General features: G+C 32.8%; 3 protein-coding genes and 1 non-coding gene across 4 annotated transcripts; all 4 read left to right on the top strand.

Moving 5' to 3' along the window:
• The first annotated feature begins 3,425 nt into the window (after positions 1–3,425).
• Positions 3,426–8,203, top strand: LOC125827114 (uncharacterized). Its single transcript, XM_049506474.1, has 3 exons — positions 3,426–3,577; positions 6,889–7,140; positions 7,854–8,203. The coding sequence occupies exon 2, from the start codon at positions 6,892–6,894 to the stop codon at positions 7,123–7,125; it is 234 nt and encodes a 77-aa protein (XP_049362431.1). The 5' UTR covers positions 3,426–3,577; positions 6,889–6,891; the 3' UTR covers positions 7,126–7,140; positions 7,854–8,203.
• A 1,819-nt stretch (positions 8,204–10,022) lies between these two features.
• LOC125827113 (30S ribosomal protein S6 alpha, chloroplastic) lies at positions 10,023–12,786 on the top strand. Its single transcript, XM_049506473.1, has 2 exons — positions 10,023–10,431; positions 12,341–12,786. The coding sequence occupies exons 1-2, from the start codon at positions 10,078–10,080 to the stop codon at positions 12,578–12,580; spliced, it is 594 nt and encodes a 197-aa protein (XP_049362430.1). The 5' UTR covers positions 10,023–10,077; the 3' UTR covers positions 12,581–12,786.
• Positions 12,787–17,782: 4,996 nt separating this feature from the next.
• On the top strand, positions 17,783–19,741 carry LOC125827112 (probable E3 ubiquitin-protein ligase RHA4A). The gene is made up of 3 exons (XM_049506472.1): positions 17,783–18,215; positions 18,418–18,503; positions 19,144–19,741. Exons 1-3 carry the CDS (start codon positions 18,003–18,005, stop codon positions 19,535–19,537), a joined length of 693 nt encoding a protein of 230 aa, XP_049362429.1. The 5' UTR covers positions 17,783–18,002; the 3' UTR covers positions 19,538–19,741.
• Positions 19,528–19,634, top strand: LOC125827226 (U6 spliceosomal RNA). Its single transcript, XR_007442977.1, has one exon. It is a non-coding gene; the product is annotated as a U6 spliceosomal RNA (small nuclear RNA).
• Positions 19,742–20,068: the final 327 nt, after the last annotated feature.

Here is a 20,068-nt window from a genome sequence, read left to right as displayed (position 1 = left end):
AATGCAATCATAAAGAGAATAGTTCTGAGGGCAACATAGAAGAAAACTCGAAATAGAGTACAACTCATAAGATGAGTAAGACTCTGACGAAAAGCTATGGTTTTCAATGAGTTCACCTAGGTGTATCATATTCATGTGATTACCCTAAGTTAAGACAGTAGCCTATTACAAACATCAACCTCGCTTCCACATAAAATCAACATATATATCAGTATAATTAGAGAAAAGACATGACATTTGGATTTGCCACGAATTTTCAAAAAGACACTTTAACTATGCGTGCGTCCTATTACGCCACTAAACAATCTTGAATTGATATTATTACATCATTTTTTGTCCACTTGACATAGAGAGTGTGTGCACTCTCTAAAAGAGAGTGAGCAACTTAAAATAACTAATATAATTTTATTTTTATAAGTATTTTATATAAAATATATTTTCTTATTATTTTAACTTTTTTTACTTTTTATTTTTTCTCTTTCTTTTTTCTTCAAAAATTTATTGTCATCTCAATTGAAGCTTCTCACTTTCAATGTCACCATTTTTACCACGACTTTACCTTTCTTTTTTTATTACTATTAGTTTTATTCTCTTTAATTTTATAATTTTATCTAAATATTTTCTTACATTTCGAACAATTTGATAAACCCATTAGATTTCAAGATGATTAGGAAGTATCATATAGTTTTTTTTATCCGATTTCAATTAAGTTCTTTCAATTTTCGGGGAATTCATTGATTCTTTTAAAATTATCATTTCTAATTTTGAAGTTATATGAAAATGAGTAATTGATGATACCTTCAAGATTTTAAATTTTCCTAGAAGAATAATTAATTTTGTTATCAATAATTCAATAAAGTCTAGAAAATAGTATGAATTTTATAAAGAATTTGTCGGGAGAAGAAGAAGAAAAAGAAAAGAAAAAAAATGGGAGAGGAGTTCAACTTGACATGGGGAGTGGGGTGAGGGTGGAAGGTGAAAAAAAGAAAAAGAAAATGGAGGATGGATCATTTGAAAGTGGGGGTGGAAGATGAAGTGGAATTTAAGATGAAATCAAAATTAAAATAAGTCAAAAGTAAGAGAGAGAGAAATAAAGAAAAAACTTAAAATGATTTTTTATATATTTTTAATTAAATTAATATGTGTCATGTTATGATTGGTGTGTGAACACACTTGCTTATTAAAATTTGGGGTTGATCGAAAAATGATATAATAATATTTGTTCAAAATTGTTTAGTGGGGTAATAAGACGATTGCAAAGTTAAGGTGTCTTTTAGAAAATTCGAGACAACTTCTATGATGACTTTATGTCTTTTCTCTTATAATTATCAACACTTGAAGAGTAGCGTTTCTAACCATTTCTTCCACATTTTCATAAAATGAGCAAAATTTAGAACAGAAGGCTAGGGTTTTCACCACGCTCACCTATGGTAAAATCATAATAATGCAATTACCTTGAGCTAAAACAGTAGCCTAGTACAAGCATCAAAATCATTCTACATAAAATCAGCATATAAATAAATCACTATAATTATCACCATACAAATGCGATATTTAAGCCAATTGAAGAGTGGCACCTCTAAACATCTCACATTTAGATGATTTAAGCAAAATTTAGAACACCAAACTAAGGTTTAAACGAGTTTGAACAATGATAGATGATGATTTGACGTGATTAGTGAACCTAGAGCTGGGAGAGTAGCCACTAAGTATCAAAATCGTTACGCACAAAAACAACTTTGAATCGTTTGAAATTCTGTGAAACTTCTGTAAGCTTTTGATCCATGTTCAATCTCTGTTCAGAGCTTTTTCTTCTCAGTCTCTGTAGAAAGATTCTCTTCTTTCTCTACAAGAAAACGAAGGAAGATAATTGGGCGATTTTCGTTGGTGTTCATATAAGGGGCCCGAAAGCCCACCGAAAAAGAGTTCATACGCTTTTGTGTTGTTGGGCTGATCTAGGGTGGTAATTAGTGTTGGGTTATTAAGGTGATTAGGGCGTCATGCGGAAGCTTACAATTGCAAATTAGATGGTTGATAAATTAGACGACAAATAAAAACATACTAATGCCATATTATTAATATTGTTTGGTCAAGCGATCTACATATTGAAAACTAATATTAAAAAAACATAAATATATTTAGGAGAAAATTTCCCATAAACAAGACTCTTAAACGACTACATTGTGGATGCTATTGTGTATTGCTATGAGAATAGGGATATTCAATTTATAGATCTCCAAACTTTTTCTCTAAGGAAAGAATAAACCAAATATGAAAGAAAATTATATTTTCCTTTCAGAAAAAATTCAAGCATTTATGGTAATACTTTGACTTTTCTTTAAGAAAAAAAAAACTTCAAATAAAAAAAGAAAATCAGGGCAAAACCCTAACAATTAGTCGGATCAAAATCGATCAAGATAATAAACGGGTCAAGATCCAATTCTATCCTAATTTGTTTGGGCAAAAGTGAATTGAGTCAAAACAGATTAGTAACGGATCATAACCTAATCTGTCTAATTTTTACTAAATTTTAATAGTTTTATTTGTTATTTTATCAGCTTTTAGTATCTAATAAATGTTGTAAAACATAAATAATACAAACTGCATAATAACCATTACAAGAAAATCGTTCACTTTATTTTTGATAGTTTCTTAAATTGTTAATTCCTTTACAGTTCACGGAAGGCAATTGAACACATTCAATAATTTTTATTGTTCACAAGAATGGCTAATTATTCATTAAATTCATTGCCAGCAACAAATTATATATGAAATGGTAACTTATAATCTCAATTAAATTAACATTTATTTTTTAAAATTTCACTCTTTGATCTCTAAAAATTTAATTTCTCTTGATCAAAAGATAAGTAAGGGTTTTCTAAATTTTACTTTGATTACTACACTATACAAATCTTAGCTAAACGTAATGCTGGTTTTCAATAACAATTATTTCATATTGATTGATATTATGGTTAGTGGTTGACATAGAATCGAAATATTGTCACTATTAACAAGTTATTTCAAAATATTTGTCATGTGCATAAAAAAATATACACTTATAAATCAATAAAAGGAATTTTTCATTAATTCAAAAAAACTAAACTGTTAAAAGTTTAAGGTAGATGTTCAGTTTTTTTTTCATATTTGCCTCTTTCTTTAATGAAGTTTGATATTTTTAGGAGATAACTTGTACTATTTAAATAGCATATATATGCTTTCAAAAAGGACAATAATTGACAATATGGTTTAAATAATGTCTTTTATCTCACAAATTCAATTAATATAAAATAGAAGGAGTACAATATAGTATCGAATTTTAAAAGTTAAATTAAATTTTTTTTATTACTCCATATTTAAATATTTGTTTTTAAAAAAATGTATGACGTAAATTGTGACCAACGGAGACTGTAAATATGAAACTTAGCCCTTTGCCTCTTTAGTGAAAGTATACGTATTGTTCAGATTGCAGATCTGGGTTCCAAATCAAGTCTATTCATATTTCACTGAGAGTTTCCGCCTGCTGCCGCCGGTTGACGCCTGCCACCAGCCGCCGATCGTTCGTCTTCCTCGTCGTCAGGTAAGTTTGATCATTGCATTTTGTTTTACAAAAGAAACAATTGAAGATTAAGAAAAATCTATTGAAAAAAGCTCAACTATACCACCATAATTGAATCTGACGCTAGTTTGAAGCGTGATTTCTGCTTGTTGAAGGTGCGATTTCGACTATTGTTCTCTGTAATTGAAGGTTTTGAAATCCTTGTTCTTAGGTTAAATAAATATTTCTCAAAATCACTAGATTTTTGCTTGTTGAAGCCGCGAGTTTTAGTATTTGTAATTTAATATGCTTGATTCTGTTTAGTTATTGATCAAAAGAACCTTGCTGGAAATAGATTTACTTGAATGTGGATGCATTTCTGACTACTTAGAAATTGCGGCTTCAACTTTGATTCTGCCTTCTTTCATGCTTAGTGAGTATGCATGTAGTATGTTTTAGTGATTATATTGATCAAATGAATGAACAGTTGGACAATTTGATTCTGCCTTCTTTCAGTTTTCTCCCTGCGTGCTTACGATTTGGAAATGCATAAGCATTGGTTGAATGATCATGGGTAAACTATGTTTGAGAAGCGAATCGATTAATTAGGCCTCTATCTCAAAATAATTGGGCTGGATCACATGAATATTATGAATGTTTGTATCCATTTGTCTCTTTAAGTGCTATTGCATTTTCAATACTAATAATTTCTATGCTTGAGCAACTTGATATTTTTTTGATAAGGTAAGCTAATTGTATTGATATTATAGTGCCAAGTAGGTATTAGCAAAAGTACAAAAGATAGAGGAGCAAGCGCTATATTACATCTTTAGTGAATCCATAAAATGAGCTAGAGACCTAATCAAGCTGCTCCCGCACCAAAATGTAAATTTTATATGCTTACAAAAGATGAGTGTTGTTTTTCCCAATAAACACCTTCTATTCCTCTCATGCCAAATTGTAACATGATGCATAATGGGACGGTCCCTCCAAACTTCATTCTTTTTCTGTCAATTCTCTATCCTTGCAAGCTGATATAATCCTTTAACATCTTGCGGCATCACCCGAACAACCCCCAAAATGTTAAGAAGTAATGTCAAAATCTGTCCCTCCAAACTTCATTCTTTTTCTGTCAATTCTCTATTCTTGCGAACTGATATAATCCTTCAACATCTTGCGGCATCACCCGAACAACCCCCAAAATGTTAAGAAGTAATGTCCAAATCTGTCCCTCCAAACTTCATTCTTTTTCTGTCAGTTCTCTATCCTTGCGAGCTGATATAATCCTTTAACATCTTGCGGCATCACCCGAACAACCCCCAAAATGTTAAGAAGTAATGTCCAAATCTGTCAAACATAGTTCCAATGTTGCAGGAGATAGCTGATGGATTCTTGTGAGTCTCCACACGGTAAACATTTACTGCACATGAAATTAAACTCTTCTTTGCAAAATAACTTGTGTGACACATGCTCTATGGGCAAGGATCTAGTCAAAGCAAAAAAATTTGGGTGCCCTCGTCATCCAAATTATCTTCCAAGGCCAGCTTCGTTCTCAATTACCATCTATTTCTTGTAGAAGATTGTTGTAGCTCTTAATAGAAAAAATTCCACTAATCAATGAAGTGGATTGAGAACTATGAGGTCTTGGGTTCAAAACTCAGCGGGGTAAAAAAGACTAGGTGATTTCTTCTCATTTGTCCATGCCTTGGTCGACAAAGTTACCCGATACTTGTGCTGGTTGGAGATAACAGGTACCTGTGGAATTAGTTGAGGTGTCCGCAAGCTAGGCCATACATCATGATTAAAATAAAAGCACTCCTCTAGTGCAGGCAAGCCTATTTTGTGAGTCCATCCTTTTGTCATCAAGAGAGATTGGCTGTAATAGAGTCAAAAGGTAACTGATATCTTGAACCTCCTGGTTATTAAAGTTTCTTCTAAATTCGATCTTCCTATCGAAGTTAGCAACACAATCAACAACCATAACATATTTTTGAGTGCTAAACTGTTGAGAGTTTTTTTTTTTTTTGATGAAGTCAGTAGATTCATTTAAAGGCATCAAGAAGATGCAAGCTTTATCCTTGTAGCATCTTCCTAAACTATAGAGCTAACAAAATCTAAGAAAAGTTCTAAATTATTTACAGGGGTCAACTTGGACCAGCTAAAAAGGCTAACTAGATATCTGCCTCGCAAAAGATTTTTTTAGAAGTTGAAATTCCTTCAAAACATCTTTTGTTCCTCACTGTCCATAAACACTGAAAGATAGCACCAGGGATCATCATCGAGATAACTCTTGATGGCTTTGTCAACTTCCCGTGAACTCCAACTTTCAAGAGCATCCCTAACAGAGAAAACTGTAGAGAGTTGGAAATTTATCCTTCAGTTTCCCTGTATCGATTCATCTGTTGGACCCAGAAATGTATCTTTCTTCCATTTCCCACCTTTAGCCTAATATGATTCTTGAAATCCTCCCATAATTTGCAAATATGTTTCCTTCCAGACACATTGGAAGGATGCTCACATGATTAGGAGTTCACTTATCCCTTTTACCACATTTAGTGATAATAAGCTCTTTCCAAAACTCCTCCATCATTCAGTATCCAGAGCCACTTACGAAGCAAGTTCTTATTGTGATGTTGTGTCACCACTACCTTCTTTGTTCCTAGTCACTGGTTTCCATGTTACAAGGTGAAATCTTTTTCTGTCTGAGTTCCCCTTTTATAAAAACTCGCTTATAAGACTGTTAATTGTTTTTTCTCAACACTTGCTGGTATAGGCATGAGAGATATCATGTAAGTAGGATGCCATCAAGAACACTATTCACCAGCGGAAGCCTTCCACCAAAAGACAAATATTTTTTCCCCAAGGGATGAGCTTCTTCCGTAAGTCACCAATAGTTCCAAAATATACTGTAGGAAATTTCTCAATTCAACAACATACCCAATGTAATCCCACTAGTGGGGTCTGGGGAGAGATGGATGAATTTCTCAATTCAACATCCCAAGATATCAGCCAGCTCCTGAATTCGATTTTCTTAATTTGCAGCAAAAACACTGCGCTTTGTAAGGTCTATTGTAAGGCTAGAAATAGACTTAAATGCAAGCAGAATGGCTCTTGAGAGATAATATTTATGAAAGATTATTAACTGCTTCCATTAATTTGCTAGTATTTTGAATAGCTAGTATTTACTCAATTACTTTATTTATTTATTTTACATTTTCTTAACCTTTTGTGTTGTTGGGTTATCTTTAAAACATTTTAGCTGATTTAGAAAGATTATACAAATAAAGTGAGATATGAGAAGTTGAGAATGGATTCTTGTGAATGGAGATACTAATAATATCAACATAATTCAGGGCATGGGTTTATGGACATTGCTCGAGGGCTGCCTGCTTCTTGCAAATGCACTTGCAATATTGAACGAAGACCGTTTCCTTGCTCCGAGAGGATGGAGCTTCCAGGAATATTCAGGGGTCCGGAGAAATTCATTCAAGGGCCAGCTACTTGGTCTTATTTATGCGACTCAATATCTGAGAGTTCTTCTCATACTCCTCAACACACTCTGTATTGTTGTAAAGTTTGTATCTGGATGATGATTCTTGGGTGAGGTATGCATGTTTAACTTGGTTGCTATATTTTGAGTTTGAGGTGTATTTGGTCAATTATTTCTTGTTATGAATTAACAGAAGGGCTACCAGAACATTCTGGGGGGAATCCCGGAAAATGTTTTTTTCATTACAAAAGCTATATGTGGATTTGGTGTGATGCTTAACTTTTGAAATAATGTTGGGATCCTAGAAATAAAACTGGGATCGCTTGCCAGCTAGGTCAGATTGGAGCAAGATTTTATGAGAACATATTCCCCATATTATCCTGAATTAGCTAATATCTTTTATGCTTCATGTCTCTGACAATGTCCATGGTATGATAGAGTGGGTGGGACAGTTTCAATCTGCAGGATCAGGAGGTTAGATTGTACATTTTTTGTACTTCTCTCATTTCTTTGGGGTTGGGGTGGGGGTAGTTGTTCAGCACAAAGTAGTCGGTGCGTGACCTGTTTTCCAAACTACAGTTTCCTCAAGCAATATAATGTTCAATAATGCATTCAGAAGGACAGAACACATTTTTCATTTTCTTACATGCAATGACATTTGTTTCACTTACAATGAGATTGAGTAATAAAGTAGTTACAACTTACAATCAAATATGATTAGCCATTATGTTTAATGCATTGCATAATTATTAATAGCAGTATAAAATTCATTTCTTCATTTAAAGTTGGACCAATCTATTTGTTGAATCAATAATTTTTATATTACAGACACGAAAGTTCATAGATGGATGGATGCAGAAGCTTCCTTGAGGAAAAGCTGCAAGTCTAGTCACATTTTGTTCGAAACCCTGATATAAACTGATCTTCTTCTATTAGTTCTAGATTAAGAATTGCTTTTCGGTCTTCGTGAACAACTGTTGTAAAATAGGTCATTAGTTCAACTACCTATGCATAGTAGTTTCTGCAGTTTTTTGAATACATGTGGAATACTGTCCATCTCTTCTTAGCATTTGCTTATCAGGATGTTGTTTTAATGTGAAACCAATTCTTGTGATGAAAGGGAGTCTTGTAGTTAGGATTGTAATGATGATGAGTAAAGCCCCTGTCTTTGACTTTAATCTTTCATTGTTAGAAAAACCTGAACCTTGTTATGTAGTTTCATATGTCGACTGCCAGCTTCTAAGCTTGTTAAAGATGTTCCAGTGTAGAACTTGTGTACCCCCTTAACAGAATAACTAAGGGAACGGAAATGCTAAATATTTGATCTTCAGTGTGACAAGTTCGAATTATAATGGCCTCTTGGTTACTCTTGCTCAGTTGCTCGTTCTTTTACTTCTCCCTATTAACCATGTGTAGGAGAAAGAACTCGTTTTTTGTAGATACTGATGTAAGACCTATTACTAGTGTAGATGTAGATAGTAGTTCTGAATACTGAATGCTTCTAGGAGAGTGATGAGGGGTCAAAAGAGACTGGAATTAAACTTTATCTTGACTATTGATTTTGATCTTTCTAGCAACAAAAAACAACATACCCAGTGTAATCCCGTCAGGTTTGGGGAGGGTGATGTGTATGCATGCCTTGTGAAGGAATTTTGATCTTTCTAGCATAGTTGTAATTTCATGGGTAGACATAGAATATACCTTGCTGCTCATGAAAATTCTTCTAGCCTTGAGAGTTACCTTACCTGGAATTTTCGACATAGAGCTACTTGAGAGCATCATCAGAATTTACTGCACTTTATTTTGTATTTTGCTTGCATTCTAAGCACTTGATTTGGGGGTTCGTCATTCATTTGTAACTTACCCTTTTAACTACAGTCCTGATCAGGAGCGGAGCTAGTGTGCTAAGTGTGGGTTCTGACGAACCCAGTAACTTTTGCTAAGACCCTGTTTTGGGTGCTCCTTCACTAAGGTGGGGTACACTTGCTGGGGCCTATGGAGGTACACTACTTAGGGAGTTGGGTATGTCATAACTCATAAGCCAAAATTGTATAGAGTTTCTTTGTTTTGTGGATATACTTAATATTGCACATGCTTCAACTTCTATTGCAAACTTCCAATTATTCTTTTTATCTTCCAATTTCATAAATGGAAGATCCAATTGATCTATTCAATTAGACATTGCTTACCTAGATGCGATGCTTGTCCCTTGAAGTCTCTCCTCGAGTCAAATGAATCGAGGAGGGTTCCAAACCTCAAAAACTAGCAAGTGTATGTTGTTTCTTGGTCACTCTCTTGGATTGTCTATTCATTTACAAAAAAATGAATACGACTAAAAATACATCCTACAAGAATCATGCGTAGAAGTGCGATAAGTCGTTCATCAAGTCCATTGCCAACAACATAATTATGTACAAGATGACAATTCTCGATTCAACAAACATAACTCGAATTTATGAACAATGCAATTTGATTTAACATACATATAAAGTGCTATTTTTTTTGTTATGCTAAATACAGTATAATCGATTCCTTGTTCATTAGGAGATCTTCACTAAATTCTTTATTCAAACTTTGCTTACTTCAACCTCCTTACCATAGTTAAGAGGAAAAACAAACCGCCAATAAATAAATAAATATGGCCTTGTATAGTTACTTAATGGGGTAAATTTTAATTTTGATCCTTATGATATCAAACTAAACACATTTAATCTTGAATTGAAAGTATTTTTAGACTTATACTATCGTCAAACATGGAATAACAATATAAACTTAACATTTTATGAATAATTAAGTGATAGAACAATTAACATTTATGATAAAATTGCGATCAAAACTGTCCATTTTAATTAATTGAAAATAAAATAAAATTTTATCCATGACTTGAAATTTTGCAAAAAAAGAAGAAGAAAGGAGTAAAGTAGCATTTACAAATCTTGAGGGTATCTAAACAAAAAAACCAATAAATTTCACTAGTACAATTTTACCAATGTCTAAACTCTGAACTGAAAATTGTGAATTTCCTCTTTCTTATCCACTTTATCTCTCAACAATGGCGTCTTCTTCTTCTTCTTCTCCATCAGTACTTCCATCTCTTACCTCCACACTCACTTCTTCTAAACCTTCAATACCTTTCAGCTTCAAGGGTTTCACCAAAAGGGTCAACAATTCTGGGCAAATCTTGAAAGCCCAAACTCTAGAATTTTCGGGCTCGTTTTTCGAGGGTGGATTCGGGGGAGGAAATGCTGATGAGCCACCGACGACACCATGGTCGGGGATTTCTGCAGTTGAAGATAAAGAGGAACCGCAGTGTCCACCTGGGTTACGCCCTTATGAAACAATGGTGGTTTTGAGACCCGATATGTCTGAAGATGAAAGACTTGCTCTTACCCAGAAATACGAAGAGGTAACAATGCTTGTTTATGTATTTGGAAATTGATATAACTTGCAAGGCTCTATGCTCAATTTGGGTGGATTTTAAGTTTTCAATTGCTGATTTGACTGTTTGAGCATTAGAGTTGAAGTTGAGAGTTCTAAAGATTGAATTTTTGAAACTAATATACTGTTTGTTCCCAATTTGTTTGGCGTTTCTTGCTTATTTAGAGTCAATTTGATTGACTTTTGGAGATAAATTGAACTAGACTAATTCATTTTGTACGAGAAAGTACTATAATTCTCTGAGTATCCCGAGGGTGCTCCTGAAACAGCCTCTTTACCTCCAAGATATAGGTGTATGGTCTGCGTATGCTCTAGCCTCAAGACCCCGCTTGTGAGATTTCACTGGAATATGTTGTTGTTGTTGTAATTCTCTTTGTATCCATATGCTGAAGGCAAAGAATACATTTTAATATGTTTTTCGTAGTTCATGAATGCGAAGTGAAAGGTGCCACACATTAGGACTGAGGGAGTTAGTATTTTTATCAGAAGTTGAGCTGCATATAGTATCATTTGATACTCTTCAGCTGATTTCAATGTGAACTGAGAAATGAAGATAATTATGCTCATTTGAAACAGGGAGATCATTAGGGAAACAGAACAAGTGATTGATATACGGTTTGACATGATGAAAATTTCTTCCATTCCCGTCTCTTGGCTAAAAAACTGTTTTTTTTTCTTTTTCTGTTAAGAGGTGGAAGCTTGAAAGCAAAAGAAGTTTGCAATTGATTTAAGCACAAGATTATCCAAAAATATACTTCCTTTTTGTTTTTTTGTCTACTTACTAGAATGCCATTCGTTGGAAAAATCTAATATTTGAACCTAACAACAGTCAACAGAGTTTGGATGCATAATTCAACATTTCGTTATAATTTAAGCTGACATGGACATGGTCTAAGTTAGAAGAAAGTCACTCTCAGCTTCTGCTACAATATTCATTCTTCTTGTTCCCACGTAAGAACTTTCATTTTAATCTTGTTCTTTTTCTCCATCTGCTTTTCGAGTCCAAAAGCCTCGGTCTGATGACTATTATCACCTTATCATTCTTCCTTGTGAACATGGACGATGTCTTTTGGTTTGCCCATCTCAGTTTTGATGTTGTAGTCGATGTCTATTAGAAAAATAGTCATGTGCAAAGCTGCAGAACAATGATAAAATTACTTAAAGTTGATGAAACTCTATTTTCTACATGTTTCATTTACTACTGTATTTCCTTTTCTTACTGGTTGTTGTTTTTACTTGAGCTGAGGGTCTATCGGAAACAATGTCTCTACCTTAACTAGGTAGGGGTAAGGCTCCGTATGCACCAACCTTCTCTTATCCCGCATGTGGGATTACACTGAGTATGAATCGACTTAAAGTTGATGAAACTATCTGTCATCTTTCACATACAAATGATTGGGGAAACTTTCATTTTGTTAAATGCCTTATAAACCAGAAGAGAGAAAAAAGTTAAGCATCATCACATTTATCTTTGTTCTATGTTTGTTCCAACATTTCAGCTTGCCTAGCAGGTCAATCCAATAGACACACTGGTAAGTGCCAATGTTCCCCATGTTTTGTGTTTTTCTCTTAACCAGCTGCTCCGTCTAATCAACCAAGAAACTCTCTTCAACATGGTATTAGATCAGGCTCTCATTGTCACCCATTATCAAAAAAAGGATTTTCACATGACTGATTCATAAAAATGGAATCAAGCCCGCACGTGAAGGGAAATAGTAAAAGTATATGACCATCTCATCTAAAAGTATACATAATAGACTTGTAGTAACTCTGTTATGGATTGAACAATTCTAACTAATAGTCTCCCATCAATTTCAGTTGCACATGCTATTTGACGATGCAAGTTTTAATCTTTTGTTTTTCTTTCTCTTGGGCAGTTGCTGGTTGCTGGTGGTGGTATGTATGTGGAGGTCTTCAACCGAGGGGTTATTCCACTTGCATACAGCATTAGGAGGAAAAACAAGGCTGGAGAGACAAATACGTACTTGGACGGTATCTACCTCCTGTTCACTTATTTTACTAAACCTGAATCCATTGTAGCCCTTGAGGCAACATTGGTAACTGATGATGATGTTATCCGATCGTCCACTTTCAAGATTAGGAAAAGAAAATACTAGTGTGGTTAGTTAGTTAAATTTGTGCATCTGTTCAGCTGTAAAAGACGATAACAGAGAGGAGGCAAGTTTTCCTCATCGCGCCTTTCAGATGTTTAAGTAATTACATCCTTTTTCAAAGTAAAACAGTATCAATTTGTAATATTCTTTTATATTACTGAAAGTTGCCATTACATTCTGCTTAAGTATCCTCCAATTTGGCTCTTAAAATATAATAATAGTAGCATTATTGAGCACTTGATTACCTTCATTTTTACTTTTCTGATCTCTTTGGTTGTCAAGTCAGATTACCATTTCTCTTAATTATTATAGAGAATTTTTCACATGAGAAGGTGGACTAATGTAACCCAACAGTGTGACCTAATGGACAATGAAATGGGTTGAGAAACACCAGGTCGTTTCTTCCCATCTGGAGAGTTATTTAGTACTTGTGCTTGAGGCGAGAGTCTTTTGGAAACAACCTCTCTATCTCCACGAGGTAGTGATAAGGTCTACGTACACTCTACCCTGCCTAAACCTCAATTAGTGGAATTTCACTGGATATGTTTTTGTTGCTTATGGGAGGTAGATGGTACCACGTGGAATTAGTTGAGATGTGTGAAAGTTGGATTGATCTCATAGTTCACGATTTCCCCTTCCCTCTCTTTAACATCTTGGTTTAACACCACATAGGCAGCTGGTACCTTCCCAACTTCTTCATCAACTAACCTGCCAATTCAACATATTGTTGCCGATATTTTTGCCTGAACATGAGTTTTGACTTCCCCTCCGGGGGATCGTTGTAGCTACTAGCTCGCTTCACTTTCCACCTTTGTCTTTCACCGGGGCTTATACTTCACCAATGTCCTTTTAAGTTTGGTGGTTGGTTTGTATATTGGACAGTATTAGGACCAACTATTGGTCAACCTTTTCTTGCTTTTTGTTGCTTCCAAAAGCAAGGCTGACCATTTTTGTGGGTTATGATGTAGACATTTGGTTCAAAATTTTGTATTGATTGCGTTAAGACAACACTGTTGGCTTCCACCTTAACATATATGTCATAAAATAGTCATTTTATGTTGGTTGCTAAGAATTTTTCCAAAGTCAGATTACTTTATATACTAGATAAGTTTAATATTATTTTTTTTTGCTTTATGGAAAATCTTGAGAATCTGATTTAATGGTGTAGTTTGAGGATGACCTCAATTCCCACTTTGATAGAAAGATTAGGGAAATTATGAGGATCTTTTTCCACCCCACAAACAATAAACATGAATTTATTCCAAGAAAATGCCCACATTAAGTGAGATTAAATCTTTGTAAAGTTGTTGGAAAAGGATTAGTTATAAATTTAAAACTAGTAAATGGAGACATAAAGAGCATATACTAGTAAATGGAGACAAAAAAAAGAGCAAGTTGGTTAATTATATCCATTGGTGTTAAGTTTAACTATTAATAAAGTGGGATGAAAATCATAAAAAAATTAGATATTCAACGACTTTTCCTAGATTATCTAAATCATAGTGGATGGAGTATCAATTCTAGTATCCTTTAAGTCTTGATAAGTAAACTTATTTGGAGCATACATGGAGGCTGGAGCTAGCCTCCAACTTGTCTAGATAATCGTGCCGGCTAACCTGACCCCACCTACAAGGCTCATGGCAACGATTTCCGGTTCTTAAGATTTAGAAATCCTACGCTATTCAGAAAGAGATATATAATAAATCCTCTTCATGGAAATTCTACATTTACCACTAAATGTAAGTAAAGTAGTTACTCAATGAAACTTGTATAAAGATAGTAAGTATGCAACAAAAAATTGAAATTTACGCAAGTTGATTCAGACACTGCGTTCTCAATAGTAGAGTCAAATTTACCTTAGGGTATAGAGAAGATATTTCTTAACAATAATTTGCTAATTTAAATTAGTTAATTAATGTAAGTGATCAACCCGTCATCAACGGCTAATGCTCATTACCAGGAAACAAGATCTTCCACTAATGCATATAAGTCTCTTAACAATTGGTAAACTTGTCTTCATATCTGTAAAGTCGAATTACTTTATGATCACATGATTAAATTGAATCCTTTTGTTTTAATCCTTTGGCTTGACTTAAAGGTCAATCTCCTATAGACTACTAGTGTTCTTTTTCCTTTTTGGAATACGGTAATAGTCACGTCTATTTACCACATTTCAACTATTTTATCGAATATATGTTATCTTCCATCAGTAGTTATATCAAGTTATCTATCCATCAACATAAAACTATGATAAATATTCTAAAGTCGACATGAATATAGTAAAAATGGTTATAAAATTCTATTTAATTTGGAATTAAAACGTAGTTATTAATTTCATTATTATTATTATTTGAGGATATCCCTTGCTTTGGTGGATGGAGAGTGCAAATATGATATGACATTTCAAGAGTTATGGATGGACCCCTTTTTATGGTAATCAACAAGAAGTGATAGGAGCATATGAATCAATGCATGTTGTAGGGGCCACTATAGTATAGTAGTACTAAAAATATATTGCTAGGTATTTTCTAGATAAGAAAAAGTTCATTTATGTGAAGAAAAAAAAAACACTTTTGAGTGTAGTTTGTGGAAGAACCACTCATTTTTGTTGATGCCAAACGCAATAAATTCCAAATGTTTAGATTAGGGGTGGGCATAAATACCGGAAAACCGAAAAACTAAATCGAATTAAACTATTTTGGTTCTTCAGTGTTTCGGTTCGGTGTCAACTCTTTATTTTTGAAACTTCGGTTCGGAGTTCAGTGTAAGGGTCCCAAAATTACGGTGCACCAAAGAATTGAAGTTTTATTAAATAAATTTAAAAATATTTAAATTATATTACTTAATAATACTTATATATTTTGACTCAAAATATTTACCTAGCACATTTCAATTTTTAAATGACAAATCAGTAAAGTGCAAACCTTAAAGACCTAAAGTCTATGTTTTGAATATGTTGAATCGTGTATCCACAGAGATAGTGCCGTTTGATGGTGTTGTTTTTTTTTAAAAAAAATAAAAATGTGTGGACGAGTCTTTGTAGACCTTGTTTTGTGAGTAAAGATAATTGCTGTGTGCTCTTTACCATTTATCTGCATATGTTTGTTGATTTTGTCGTTGTATATTTAGTTGGTCATCTCTGTAGCAACATAGGAGGGTGAATAATCCATCTAATTAACAAATTCTTTGGCATTTTTGCTAGAAACAGAAACAAAATTTGAATTCTTCTAGTTAAAGAATCATCTATGCAGCGTCTTCTTAATTATAAATTAAACACATGAAACTCTTAACACTTTATCATATTCCCTCTTTATTTTTATTCACATCGAAAAACCGATTTAAAAACACCGAACTAAACCGAACCGAAGTAGAAAATATCGAGCCGAACCGATCTAGTTTGGTATGAAATATGATGCACACTTTTCTAAAACTGAATATCGAAAAACCGAACTGAAATTTGATTAAACCAAACCGAAAAACCGAACGTCCACCCCTAAATTAGAATTTAGATAAAAATAAATAATTTATTTACATGTGACACTTTTAGAGAAAAAAAACAAGTATTTTTGAGAAACAAGTAGCTTTTTTAAAGGGGTTTAATCAAGCACAAAATGCTATTCTAATTAATTAGTTAAATATAAATCACTACTGTTCAAAAGTATATTTTCAATATTCTGCAAGCTTGGCTAAACATAAGTTATTAGGAAGTACTCAATTAAAGATAATTTCTTCAAAAGAAAATTATTGAGTGTAAGTTTATATACGCTTTTCAATAAGGTACTTGCTCATGCTCTCTATTATCAACACAAATTCTTGTTTTCACTAAAACTAAAACTAAAACTAACTATCTCAATTTTTTTAAAATTAAATATTTTAAAATAAATAAAAAAATATTTTAGATTTCTGAAAAGCTTGACCAAATTAAACGAGCTTAACTTTATATAAAAAACACTTTTTTTATCTTCCATTTCCAATGAGATTTTGAAAGTTGTCAGGCTTATTTGATTAGTGCTCACCACCTTAATGACTATCTAATGAAGTTGATTGATTATCAAACTTTCTAAACAAATCATAAAAAAAATAAAACTTGTTTTGTGTGGGAGTCTTGTCAAAAGTGAAATGACTTGTAAGAAAGACAGATATTTGTTTTTACTTTAGTGTAAAGTGTAAAGATAATAATTGAATTACATCTATATCTTAATTTCACCCTTTTTTATACTTAAGAACTATTTATACTTTTTTCAATAATTAGTTACTATCGTATTTGTTTTTTTATCCTAACAAAGTTCTAATTTCAAATAGGAAAAATTGTATGAAATAGCAAATTATTAATTCAAATTAAATGTTATAGTCATAGTTTATCTTATTTGTAATTCGCAGCAAATATCCCTTTTTGTCATCTGGTTCGGTATACAATTAGCCATTTTCGATATACAATTACCCATTCGGTATACAAATGTATAAAATGTACAAAATGTGTTTGTGTTTGTATAAAGCGAGAGAAAAGTGTATATACAAATATAAATACATATATTTGCGTCCTATACACTTATAATTATACAAATATAAATCTTATTATACAAATTATAATGTATAAATGAATTTATACAAAACTGAACAATTTGTATAAAATTGGATTTATCGAGCGAATTATACAAATCAAAAGCTCCATAGCAAACATAAAATTTGTTATGGAGCGCAATTATGCAAACTATAGTTATAACATATAAATATGATTTTTATGTTTGCTATATGTGAAAGTTGTTCTTTGAAGTATAATGGATCGATGAAGTAGTGGGTGAGTCTTAATTTTTTAACCAAAATATTTTGACATCGTGAAGTTTACTTTATTTTAAATGTTATTAAAATTAAAATCAGAAATTACGAGAGGACGGACTAACAACAAGAGTATGAATGGTCCCTAATGTAACATTAGGTAAAATTAAGATATTTGGAACACTATGCAATCCTATGATTTTCAAATGATATATCGATAAGGTAAGTGACAAAGTTTATAATTATCATTATTTATCTGTTCCCAGTGGGAGAACTATGATTGAACCTTGTGCTAAAAAAAATTTAGAAAACATGAGAGAGTGGAATGAGGGACCTTTTCGTTTTTATATATTTAAAAAAATCTCAGTGGGAAGTTATGAACAAGTCACATCAATTAAAAAGTGTAAATAAAGTAATCATACAATTTTCATCACTTAATTTGATTCCAAAAAAGCACTTCACATTTTTCAAATCTCAATTAAAAACATCCTTTTTTCACCTTTTTTATCATTTTCTTGATCTTGATATGTATATAAAAGCTATATAAGCTAAGGTTTATGTATACATATTAAGCTTATAACTTATAATCTTTCTTCTTTTTTTTGTTTCATTAAACTTAGTTTTAAGTGTCTACTTAAAAAAAAATTCAATGGGGGTACCTGAATCTCCTAGTCCACCTCATTTGTATCCTCAAGCACTTCAACTTAAACTTTATCAAGCTTTCATTTTTTCAATTCCAATACTTTTTTCTATAATCTTGTTTCTTTTGTTTTACTTGTTTTATCTCAAAAGAAGAGCTTCTATTGGTTCTAATTCCCCTCTTGTTATACTTCCAAGAAGTTCAAATCAAGTTATTATTCATGTTAGTTTCTCTTCTTGATTTCTTTTTCTGTTCAGACTCTTCAAAAATATTGATTGATATGTTGGATCCTCTTAAAATAGTAGTGTTATTTTTGGAAGGATGTAACATGAGTAAAAGATCGTTTTTGGAGAGTCTGAAACAACGTAGCTTTGAATTTTCATGTTTTTTCAAGAAACCATGAAAAGTTTTTCTTGTTTTGTAGGGTGATGTAGATGCAAAGGGGATGCTCAAGAATTATAAGCTTCCTGTTATACTATTTGATGAAGATTCAATGATGAAGGATTCTCAGTAAGTTAAAACTTTTAAATTTTTGTTTGTGTTACTTGTCAAATTCATGTTTTTTCCTCCCGTCCTCTGAAGTGGTCCGTCAAGTCCTCTAGCCTAGGATAGTCAAAATTAAAGGGAGGATTCTCTCGTCTTTTTTTCCAAGAGTGATGTTGTATCCTTCCGGTTCCTGATGAATGATGAGTTGACTGACATCTATTTCATAGTAATCACGAAAAGCATGCCTTATATGTCACGGGCAAGCACCAAGTATTTTACTTTTTGGTGGGGTGGAGGGCTTTTGTGCTCCACCTTTTTACCTCGATTAAAGTTGCATATCATTTTCCACTTGTTCTACAAAAAACTAAATGCCTATCAGTTAGTTCCAAGAAAGTGGATGTGGGGTCTAACTAGAATTTCATTTCAATCTCGATATTGTTGGGATTGGTCTCGAAAAAGCTATTGCCCTTGAAATCTATGTGAAATAAAAAGAAGTAAAACTAGTTATGGTAACATGTCTACTTCAAGAAATCTGTTTTACTTATCATTCTGTACTAAAATGAAACAGAGAGGATTCATATATATAGTCGATCCTAACTAGTTTGAGACTGAGATGTTGTTGTTGTATTGTTATTTACTAACATTACGACGAAAAATTTCACAGGTGTTGTGTTTGTTTGGGAGAATTTGAGATCAAAGAGGAGTTACACCAACTACCTTATTGTAAGCACATTTTTCATGTTGAATGCATACGCCATTGGCTTCGTTCAAATTTCTCTTGTCCACTCTGTCGATGCCATGTCCTTGTTACCAACAAAAAACCGCAACCTCCACAACAACCACCTTCTAATAACAACCCTTCGAGTGTCATCGAGGAGGAAAGGGAACACCACGATATAACGGTTAGTAGAGAGGAGCATGAGCAACATGTGGTGGTGATAGTTGAAGAATTGTCTAGTGCTAGTAGTTCATCATCTAGCATTGTTGACAATATTGAGAGAGATTTTTCAAATGTAGAAACTCATGTTATCAACATTGATAAGGCTCCTGACACATGAATGTCAATTGCAGATAAAATTGAAATGATACAGAGAAGATCTGTGTGATCCCTGCACAAAAATGACTCACACAAATCGAGAAATGATCCAAGTTTTCCTTTTAAAGAAAAGGAGAATTTGAAGGACTACCTAGTTTTGTTGCATTTCTTGGAATTTGTAAGGCACACAAAAGTGTTGCATATTAGAGTATATATAGTTTATAGATACAACTTTAGAATGACATTAAATATGACAATCTTTTTTTAGTTTTGATAAGACATATGACCGAAAGAATGAAATTGAAATTTTGTTAGAACATGGACGGATTTTTTTTTGTTGATATAGAAAATCAAAATTTGAAAAAAAAATCACTTATTAATCTCCAAAAAACAAGACTTGATTCACATACACCAAATATAAAGAATTACAACATTCTATAAGATTTCTATAATCCTTTTATTCTTGAATATTTCAACTAAATGTAATATTGCTTCTTAACTAAACTAAGAAATAAGACTACAAGATCAATAACAGAAAGTCCCAAAGTTTTTT

The sequence above is a fragment of the Solanum verrucosum genome, unplaced genomic scaffold (assembly GCF_900185275.1).
Source record: "Solanum verrucosum unplaced genomic scaffold, falcon-dt-bn FXZP01000060.1, whole genome shotgun sequence".
Lineage (NCBI taxonomy): Eukaryota > Viridiplantae > Streptophyta > Magnoliopsida > Solanales > Solanaceae > Solanum > Solanum verrucosum.
This window is presented reverse-complemented; position numbering and strand designations above follow the sequence as displayed.